The 11,589-nt window shown below is 30.4% G+C and overlaps 1 protein-coding gene across 4 annotated transcripts in view; it reads right to left on the reverse strand.

The window, feature by feature from the left end:
• LOC106465422 (myelin expression factor 2-like) overlaps positions 1-11,589 on the reverse strand; it is an 87,375-nt gene that overhangs the window by 54,369 nt on the left and 21,417 nt on the right. For all 4 annotated transcript variants that reach the window (XR_002611970.1, XR_002611968.1, XR_002611969.1 and 1 more), the window contains exons 5-9: positions 7,287-7,505; positions 3,833-3,986; positions 3,197-3,246; positions 2,729-2,774; positions 2,238-2,297 (exon numbers count right to left, since the gene is read on the reverse strand). Coding sequence is in view for 1 of the 4 variants with exons in the window: in XM_013925647.2 (XP_013781101.1) it covers positions 2,238-2,297; positions 2,729-2,774; positions 3,197-3,246; positions 3,833-3,986; positions 7,287-7,505 (529 nt within the window). In the remaining 3 variants the exon portion in view is untranslated. The remainder of the gene's footprint in view (positions 1-2,237; positions 2,298-2,728; positions 2,775-3,196; positions 3,247-3,832; positions 3,987-7,286; positions 7,506-11,589) is intronic.

An 11,589-nucleotide genomic window follows, 5' to 3' on the forward strand; every position in this document is an offset into this window, starting at 1 on the left:
CAATTATCTCTTCTAGTTACGACCTTTGTACTCGGTTGTTGCTTGACGTAGGTTGCTAAGCCTTTTAAAACTTCACACGTGGAGTACATGAAACGAAATAATTTTTTTTAGGTTTTAAATATACAGTTGAATAACCAGTCATAAATTACAATATTGATACCATAGACTTCCACTATAGTTTAGCAAGCTTAGTAACTAAGCTGTATTTGGGTCTAAAAAAATATGTAATTTTGAACAGACCAAAAACAACCCACCTCCTTGAAATCTACATTAGAAAGTACGAGACAGTGTTCTAACATTTTAAAATGCCTGAGAAAGCCACAAGGGGGACATTCTGAGCTTTCGATTGCTTATTCACATCAAATATTGAAGTAAGTGTATATAACGGACCATTTCTAAAATTGGAAAGAGGTGAACAGGGCCACTGTGTTTGATTCACTACATGACGATATCTTGGCAAATAGAAAAGATACAAGGTTATTTTACATTCTAGCTCATTAATATTGGTAATTTGAGTTCCTAATTCATACAAAACTATACAATTAGTGATTTGACATCAGAAACATCTAATTTGAACCAATGCTGCATTCAACATATCACGACACACAAACATTTATATTTAACTGTGTGTTAAATTAAGACACTGAATAATGTATAATAGTAAAATCTAAATTATAATCTCTAGTTTGAATACACGCTTATTGACATAAATTCATAAAATAGTAGTTCAATAAAATTTTGAATGCGAGTCAACAAACGAGATGACATGGCCTTTGACCCGTGACCAGTTCGGAAAGGGTTAAACAATATATGATGGGTGGTCAGCAAAGTTGGTGCTCTCTCTGCAAGATTGAAAAAGTGCCACAATGCACCTGGAAAGCATCAAGACAGAAAAAGATAGTGCTTTTGCAATTGCTAAGAATTTGCTGAAAAACTCACTGATTCCAAATTTGTTGACATGCTTCATTTTCTCTTGGCCTACCTTGGAACAATTAAGAATCTTTCCCTTTTGTTTTAAATGGAAGAACATTTTCTCAGCACAGTTGAATTGTATATGAAGAACAATGACACCACTTGAATCACTTAAACATGGTCCAGGACAACATGAAGCACTCTGGAAGATTATGGGGTCAGTAAGATAACAACATTGGTTCAGCATTTCCAGAAACGACTTTCACCACCAAACACGTATGAAAAATGTATATAGGCTCTCCGTAAGGAGTGATATGAATTCAAAGTCCACAGTAAGGGAAAAAAACTGAGCGATCTTCTGGATTTAGTACTGGCTAATAATGAAAAGTTTCCAATTTTAAGAGTATTGTTGTCGATAGTGTCTGTACTGCCTGTATGTTGTGAAAGAGGATTCAACTTAATAAATCTTATGAAAAATAAATTCAGATCATCAATGGAAGAAGAAAGTTTAAGTTACTTATTGATGATTAACATGAATGGCCCATCAGTGAAGGAATTTGATCCTGCAAAGGCTGTGAACCAGTGGTACTTCAGTTCCAAATCTACAAGGCATGTGCATGGCCACAAGATGCCAAATGAAAAATAGTGGAAGTGCAAAGCTCATTTGTCATAACACATCAGAATATGTTATTTTGTATGACATAAATGTGTATAAAGTTCTTGTCTATGTTTGTTTATATGTAAAATATAACTTATACCATTCAATGGTGGAACATGAAATTCTTTTGGTAGTCATTAAAACATAAAACCCTGAAAGATGAAAAACTTGTTTGGCTCCTAGATGCAAAGCAAATATGTTAAACCCTGGTCTAAGGTTCTCATGATTTTATAAATCATGTTTGAACAATTACTATGAGTTACATCAATACAATAATAAATGGTAAATATAAATCACAAATTTCTTTCTGGATTTCATTGCAATCTTTCCAAACCCAATGTTCTTAGAAATCCGAGTTGGCTAATCTTAATTTCTGAAACTTAAAATAGTTACACTCTTTATTAACAGTTTCTTAAGCCAGATATATTTAACAATGTGACTACATGGTCCCTCCTTTCATAATAAGTACAAATAATTATGAATTATAATTTATATATATAAAATAATAATATTGAACAGTATCAATCTTTCCAAATACATGAGACAAAAAAAAATGGCAACTAGCTTTTTCCAATACTACATGTATAGAAAAGAATAAGAAATTTAAATAAATTTAAACTTTGAATAGTGCATATATAAATATAGAATTGTTTTGTCCAATACTTACTGGTAATATTGAGAGGTTGACCACTTGATCCGAGGCCTTTTCCAATTCCTTGAAGACCACCTGAACGAAAATCATTCAGATTGATACCACATCACTAAATTGTTTCTAAATAGAATCCTCAATAATGAAATACCCATTAATTGAAAATAATTTTATTTTAACACACATCCTAGAATATTTCATTTTCAGTTAAATTTCAGCATTTTCAGTTTATTTTTAATGTTTGTATGCCTACTGTTTGTTCCACTGTCAATTTATTGAACTTTGGAAAAGTTCTATAACCTAAAAAAAAATAGGAATCTGTGATATCTCACACAAAAAACTGATGCACTTAAACTAAAACCCAAGAGTATCATCATCACCACTTATAGTACATTATAGAGGCCTCATATAAAAGGAGTACTTTTCATATCTTGCAAATTTAATTTTGATATTAAACCATTTCTTAATATTTCAATAAGTTATAGCATTAGAATAACAAAAAAACATACCTGGTAGCTTCGATGGTAAACCATCAAATTCATCATTCATTTTATCCTATGGGGTGGAAAAAAACTAAGTCAAAGACATATAGATTTTGAATCCTATTTTAAACAAGGGATTTACATAAATATTTGAAAAATTTCTAATAAACAGTTAACACATACAAGGTGTATTCTGATATATAAAACTGAAACCATAGAACTGTTGTCAGTAAATGATGTCTACAAAGGAGTTCTTAAAAATTTATTAGGAATTAAATACATACATTTTATTAGTAATTTGTTCCTCATACAAATCCAACCCAGAAGATTAAAAGAATCATACAACTTCAAAATTTTCAATACAATGGTAGCAAATTACCCATTAAGAAAACTATTTTTACGATTAACAAAATTTTCATAAACTTATTATTACATGCACATTGATTTTGTGCTATTAGTATATATTCTCAGAGATTTGTCCAACAGAATACATACCATTCGAACACTCATGGTACGACTATACAGCTTCTGGTTATTAAACATGGCTGAATCATGATTAAGGACATACCAACTTCTATTGTTCTATGTGTAAACAAATATAATTCAATAAAAAGATAATCCACTTCTTCATAACATTCTCAAAATTATAATTAATTTTTAGCAGTAATTTATGCAGAATAGATACCATTGTGAGAAGGACTATTTCTCAAGTTTAAAATTGTCATATTTAATTATTTCAACTCAATTTCCCTAAATTTTAATTTTTTAAAAACTAAATCAAACTATTTCAGCAATTTCTACAGAAAATTTTTGTACATATAACAAGTTCAAGCATCTGTTTTACCACAGCAATTGTTTATATTTACAGTTATGATACTCTCTTCTGAAACATATTTCATTGCACTTCACTAAATGTTTCAAAATGTTATTATTTCAAGCTTCTGCCTTCAAGTTCAAATACATCATTTACCTAAAGAAAAATTCATTATCTTTTGAAGATGACTACCTAGATACTGCCAAAGAAAACCCAAAAATAAAAGAAAGAGAATTCCCTTCCTCACCAACGTAAAAAATACAGTACCCACTCTGTGTTTCATACTTAAACTGAGCAAAAAAGAAACTGAAGGATACAAATGGCCTGCACAGCTTCAGCGGGATGTTCATAAGAAATAACACAACAACCCCTGCTTCCTCCATCTTTATCCTTTTTAAGATCGACTTTGTTCACCTTGCCTGCCAACTTAAAAATCTCTTCCAGTTTATCCTCTGTTACTTTGTATTCCAGCTGCAAAATAGTTTTGTTCAAAATATATATATATTTATATATTTTTTGCATCAAGAATACTTAAAAACTAATTGATCAAAACATATCTGTAAAATACACCTTCTGTCATTTCTTCGTAACCTAAGATATGAAAAAGTCGAGGATAAAAGTAAGACTTATATATATATATATGCAACATGAAAGTATTTAAAAATAAAGTAAAAAAATCAGTCACATATTCCAGTTGCATTGGAAAACTTACTTTTATCTGGTATACAAGTAGAGCTTATAGGAGCGGAAAAACAGCACAGCAGTGAAGACTAAAAATCTAAGAAACCAAAGCAAACCCACAAAATCGTAGTAAAAACAATCATTGTTCTATATCATTTAAATGCACTTTTAAACAGCATCACAATAAATAAGCTTCATTCATTCTCTCTGTTTTTGTATCCAGAAAAAGTGTTCTATGAAATAACTGGTTTAAAACCAATTAATCTTATTAAAGAAGTGGTGTGTAGTATATTTACTTAATCCTCACAGTTATAGCAGAACATTTTCTTTATCTAATTCAAAAAAAATTAAGCTACCTTCATCATCATAATTAGATATCTATGATTTAATTAAGAAATGGGCATGGATTAACAATACTAATTACAACTTTAAAGGCAAGCAGGGGCAACAGAAATAAAAGCTGAAAAATAGCTTGTCTAACTATAGCATTGCTCTGCAGTAGAGATCATTGTCCATATAGATAAGAATTGTAATAACATGTTCCACCCTTCCTTTACATGTGCAGCTTACTGTGTGCTTCTTTGTCCTCTCAAACTCACTTTGAGAAATCAATTAGACCTGGAATCACCACAAATGGCAAATAGTGTTCACTAAAAAAGCACACATTAGTAACTTGTGGCCTGCCACAAGACCTGTTGTGCTTATCCTCCCTTTAGTTGCCTCAGCACATGGAATAGTTTGGTTACTAAGCTGCGTGGAGCATAATATGACATGCAGTATATCTTTCCTATGGTGATTACAAAGGACCTTTTTTGCCATTGATTCCATAATTTGGACAGCAGTTACAAACAACATAAAAACACTGTCCAAGAATGTCAATTTTTCATACTCACTGTGCATATGGCCTATTTCAAGAATTTCTTTGCACCACCATTCATTTTTAACAGATTTTATCAATAAGTGTTACATAATCTCTACGTTTCAAGAAAACCAACATGGTGAAACCTCCATCATACAATCACACTGCTAATGACAATGTGAGTAAAAAATGAGAGCAATAAACCAGAGTTAACAGAAAAAACATTTGCTACCCAGGGGTGCATTATAAAACTAAAAACAAAACAAGGTGTGTATGTATAGTAATACAAGAAATGTTGCTCTGAATTTTTCACTGTTGCCCAGAATTTCTAACATGGAAACTGTTTATAGATGCAAAACTCCTACCTCTGTTACAGTTAGACATACAAGTTTATGAACAATATTGTACTATTTATCGATAAATATCTTTCATCTCCAGAAGTTATTTCACAGCATCCTAACTATAAAAATCATCATCAACTATCAAGTGAAATGTTTTATGATACAATCAAAAGTTTAGAAAGAATACCAATTTAAGTGTTAACAACATAAAGTAATGTATGATAAAAGGTGTAGCAAGCATGTTTAATAGTAACATTAAGATAGTATGTTATAAAGAAAGAATAGAATGAATGTATAAACCAATGCAAGTTTAAGTGAAATGTCAAGAAAAAAAGAGAGAGAGGAAGGATTAGATTAATGTCAACAGGAAAGAGTTGCTGTTACTATTCAGTGTTAAGTGATCACTGGAAATGAAAAGGCTTTCTTTAATAAACCTTTTATTTATCCAAAGCTTCTCACTTAGTAGCTGATATCTACTGTTGTAAAAGCCAACACTTATGGAGTTATAAACAATTTCAAAATATATGTAATTAAATACTTTTCTTTATTACCAGTAATTGTGAAATATTTTTAAGCCTAGCCTAACTACCATAAAAAATTAGGAAATAGATCTAAGTTACACTTTTTTCGTTCTAGAATGACTACAAATTATAACAAAACCACAAATGTTTATTCTAAATAGCTTAAATCTTATAACATTATACATCTATATATTTATTATTTTTATTTTATTGAACTTTTAGCCATGTCTGACTAACATTACAGAAGTTGCACATGTTACCATATCTAATAGTATAAGATGGGCCTTTACAAAGTGCAACTATCTTATCTTTGTTCTAGTGTAATATACAATCACATTTCAGTTATAATACATTATATATGTATACATATTACAACTACTTACAAATAAAGAAATATAGAAAACAATAATCTCTTCTACTTATGAAATTTGTGCTTGCTTGCTGTAATTTGCTAAGCCTTGTTGAATTTTTGTAGGTTTTATATATGCATTTTGAAATTACAAAAAAAATCATAAATTACTATATCAATACCACTCAATTCCACTGTAATTTATCAGGCTTACTAAGCTGTATCTGGATATAAAAAAATATTTTTCAATCATCATTATGTCTTGCCTCTTCTTTGCAAGTCTACAACAAAGTTTTTCCTGCATAAGCACTTTGCAAAGACTAATAAAACCATGTGGAGGAAAGTCTGTGCTTTCGACTGGTTATGAGCATGTCAGAGATCGAAGTAGGTGTATATAAATAAGCATTTCCACAATTGAAAGAAGTGAGAGGGGGCCACCATATTTTATTTGCTATATATAATATCTCAGAAACAGAAAAGATAGGACATTCTTATTTTATATTCTAGCTTGTCAATATCAGTAATTTGAGTTTCTATTTCATAAAAAACTATAGACTTTCTACCTTGGACATCACAAACATCTAATTTGAACCAAAGCTGCATTCAACATACCACATGACACACAAAATTGATATTTAGGAATTTTGTTATAATATTTTCTTTTAAATTAAGAATTTACCTAAGGTATAATACTAAAATTTTAATTATAATCTACAATTTGATACCAAACTTATTGACATACATTCATAAAATAGTAGTTCAATAAAATTTTGAATGTAAGCCTACAAACATGATAATATGCCCTCTGACCCTTATCCATAGTGACAGGGTTAACTAATAGACAGCACTTTTTTCTTTAAATAGTTCATTGATGAATAAAAATAATAAAAACTGAACAACCATACTGTTCAGACATTCAAATCAGTAAAAAAATAAATAAATTTCTTGTTTACAATAAAGGGAAATTCTTATAACCTACAAATGACAAAGCTTGGTAAAAAAATAAATAAAAATACATACATTTGAAACAAAAACTCTGTTACACAAAGGTCCATCAATTCCAAGTGACCTGAGAAACTGTGGACTCAATCCATAAGTGTTGAATTGAGAGGATGTTTCACTTCCCATTCCTCCCAGAACTACATCCATCCCTCCTCCAAAGTTGCTATTTAGAGAAATAGTTCTTTCTCTGGTGCCTTTTAAAGGTCTACCATATCTGTCTCTCTCAACATCATCATCCTATAAACACAAAAAAAAACAAACGTGATATTAAGAGACACTGATATAAGCAATTAAGCACAAAGTTACACAATGGGCTATCTGTGCACTGCCCACCACGGGTATCAAAACCCAGTTTATAGCCTTATTTTCCCTTTATATTCGTGTAAACATTCACTGTAGGTGTGTATTTTTTTACTTTGGATATAAAAGTACATGCGTAATATACATTTTTTTTTACTCTTGAAGCTCTTAAAATTAAAAAATATATCAAATTAACATATTTATGTTTTTTGTTGATGGAAATCTAAAAAAATATGCTGCAAGTGAAATATTATTTTGTGAGTAATGTGTTTTAAAATATTATGTTACTGTTTACGTAATTTCCTTTATCAAATAGTTCTGATTCTTTATACAAGTTAATTTTTGTAAAAGTTCAACCAGTAACTCTTAGAAATGGATGATTCAAATGATTCCATTAATAAGCCATTCTGGCACAAAATCAGATGTAGGACATGTATCTCCATGTTTTCTTTTCAACATTCTTCTTTGAAAAGAACAAGATTTACAAGATTTTGTGCTGTCTTTGCCAAAAATGAATTAAAATAATTTATATTTTGATTTGTATTAAGTATGTTTGCACAACTAAGAAATAAACCAGACTCTATAAAGTGCTGCAATTTTCTCATTGCTTGTAATTCTTATGAAGCATGTTACATACTAACACTAACTTTAATGCAAAATCTTGTGAATTAGTGCTCAAAACATAAGAGCTACTTTTAGAAAAAAGTATTACAAAAAAATTCATCAGTTTAGGATTGTTCCACAATTCCAAAAGATGCAACTGATTCCAGCTCTAACTAAAAACTATGTCAGAAAAACAGGTCTATCCAAATGGTATGATTTCAAGAATTTCTTTGATTATGTCTGGAGGGTTGCCAGTCATTGTTCATTATGTGAAAAGGACAAGAGTGACATTTTCAGAAAATGTATGGTTATTCATTAGCTTGCATAATTCTATACAGTTTTAATTACTAGATGTGAAACAGTAAAATCAAAAGCTGTATCTCATTAAGTTCAGTACTCACAGTAGTCCTTTAACCTGGAACTAACCTTGGAACTGGTAATACTGGAGAGGAGATCCAACATTTCCACTCTACTGTTCAATGTTATTTTTTTATCAATACCCTATAGCAATGATTCCATACCTTTTTTCTAACTTATAACAGAGTTCTGATCCCAAAATTCCATGGACTGCTTTGTACCATACTAACTTTTTAAAATGCTTTTAAACTACATTGTAAAACAATATAATTCAATATCTAGATTTAATAACATTTTTCTTTCCAACCATCTTACAGATCATCGAAATCTTCCTGTGGACCAATAGCAGTCTAAAGATCAGTGGCTGGGAACCACTGTCCTATAGCACTTACTAGTCCCCTCCATAACTTAAAAAGATATCCAAAAATTTTAAACAAAACACTTTTAACTCTTTATACCTACACAAAGGGTTAATATTTCTTCACTGGAAAATAACTGATAATAATATTTTGAAATGTACCTTAAGCCTACATATCACCATTACCATATGGCCAGTTCTAACAGTTCTACACTTGGAGACATCACTGAAAAGAAAGGTTTTGCAACATTTTTTGCATATGTCCAATATATCTAGTACAACTATCAGTGTAAATTTAGTTACATCACTGACACTAAATATTGTAATGAATAATTCAATGTAATATAAGTATGTATGAAAAATATTTAATGATGATAATTTAATTTTTTCTTGCAAATTTGAAATAACAGGGATGCTCACATATGCACATACCCCACTCAGATGTGAGAAAATTATATACACTCAGCAATTCCATTAATAATTTTCAGATGACAATGTGTAATGTACCTGCAGAAGACATTCTTCAGAATGTAGAAAATTCTGGTTCTGAATGTGCTGCACTTTCACTATTGACAAGTACATTAGTGACAAAAACTGTAATAATGTGTATTAGATATATTGTAGATAAGGAAGTCAACAGTTAGATGAATCCAGTGTTGCAGGTACACTAAATTTTATCAATAAAGTTATTCAAGTTGGAGACTTCAGAATGGCTAACTTCATAGTTTTGGGCATAGATAGTGCTTTTATAATAAAGGCAATAAATCTGGAGTTGCTGCAAGGCTGAATGATCCACAACTATTTTTGACAAGCCTATATTGCTTAACTCATAAACTGGTATTTCATAGTTCTTATGCAACAGACAAAAGCACACTATCCCATTAAATACCAGGAAATTATGTTTTCAAGTATTTCCACTATTCTGCAAAACCGATTTTGAACCTAAAGAAAGTAGAGCATAGTTTACAAAAGGCAGAAGTAAGTTTACAAACAGGTATTTACTAGTTGTTGGCTATAATTTAGTGGTATATGAACTCACTTATAGAAACAATGAGTAATCTCTTTGCTATTATGAAGGATGATGAATCAAATTGTGAAGATTCTAGGCAACTGGTATGCTGAAAAAACATCTGTACATGTAAGCAATATCTAATCTTTATAAGATGCTTTTGGATTTTTGAAGAGATTGTGTTTGAATTTTCTGAATGAAAATATCCATTTTTGCTTGTAGTGTTAATGCTCTTATAACAGTCAAAGATAAGTCCAGTTCCTAGTCTGTGCTTACAAGGTGCTTCGTCTCAAGTTCCACAAGAAACACTCAAAGACAATAGAGGTCTGTACACATTCATATTCAAAGATCATACTATATCCGATGTGTTAAAATTAAAGGGAGAAACATTTAACAAATCCATGAGTTTGTTTGTTTACAATCTAGTGTCAAACTTCAATGATAGGTTTGTTAATACAGATATTATAAAAGCATTTAAAATACTTGATTCTAGCTTGCTGGCATAAAAATATGAATAGATGCTCATCTATGGTGCTGTTGAATTAGAAAAGCTCATTCAGCATTCCAAGAGTCCAAAAGGTTGCAGATGGATCATCCCAGGAGCTTTTAGTTTGGGTGAATTAACCCTTGCACAACAGTCTCGTGCAAGTTGCAGGAACCCAACTTTGGAAGGATACTTGTGCAACAATACATATGGTAGCTCTGAAATGTCTCAACATATTCTAAAAAAAAAACTGGTAAGATTTTGTTAAAGATCATAATATTGCCTCAGTTCTCAGAGCTTATGATCTTGTGCAAGTGTAAGATAATTCTGCTGAAGGTTGCAGACCTCTGCCCAAAATACTGTAATATGCACAGAAAACACCACTGAATTGTGTCAAGATGAAAAATAAATTGCAACAGACAGGAAAGGAAAATAAAAAATTATGTATATGTGAAAAGGAAAAGACCTGAAATTACAAATATAACCAAAAGACAATCTTTTAAGATATTCCACGAAAAATTAAAAGGTATGTATATTTTTCTATTTCTTAATTGTAAACATTTTATTGTACTGTATGTTGATGATAATATCTACAGTTAGTGATATGGCAGAGAAAATGAAAAATAAAATATAAACATTTATCTTAACTCTTTCAGCATGGGCTTAGTCCCTGGAACTGATCTCGTAACAATTTTGTGCTTGTTATAGTTTTCATGCTATAACTTTTAAATTAGTAAGTGAAAGTTAATGAAATTTGGCACATTATCAGTAAACATTACAATGCTTTCATAATAAAAAGAATTTGATATTTTGCATAAGTCTTAATGTTTGTAAAACAATGTTTTTCTCAAGCCATATTTATATTTTCTCATGTTTTCTATCTAAAATGCAAAGTAATTTTCATTTTAAGATTAAAATACTTTTATGCAATAGAAAATTTTCAGATTTCACATGCAAAATCTTTATAATGTCCAGATAGTTATCAAACATTTTTCTTAAGAAAAAACTTTATATTTTATCTGTTATTTTCAGCAATATCTCTGTACGGGTTCGGTAGATTTGACCGATCACGTAACCACCATAAAAAAATTAGGAAATAAATATAAATCATGCTTCTTTCATTCTAGAATGAACACAAATTATAACAACAAAACAAATGTTTAGACTAAGTAGGTTAAATCAGTCGTGGGAGGCAAGGCACACGAGGGGA

The sequence above is a fragment of the Limulus polyphemus genome, unplaced genomic scaffold, assembly GCF_000517525.1.
Source record: "Limulus polyphemus unplaced genomic scaffold, Limulus_polyphemus-2.1.2 Scaffold1938, whole genome shotgun sequence".
NCBI lineage: Eukaryota > Metazoa > Arthropoda > Merostomata > Xiphosura > Limulidae > Limulus > Limulus polyphemus.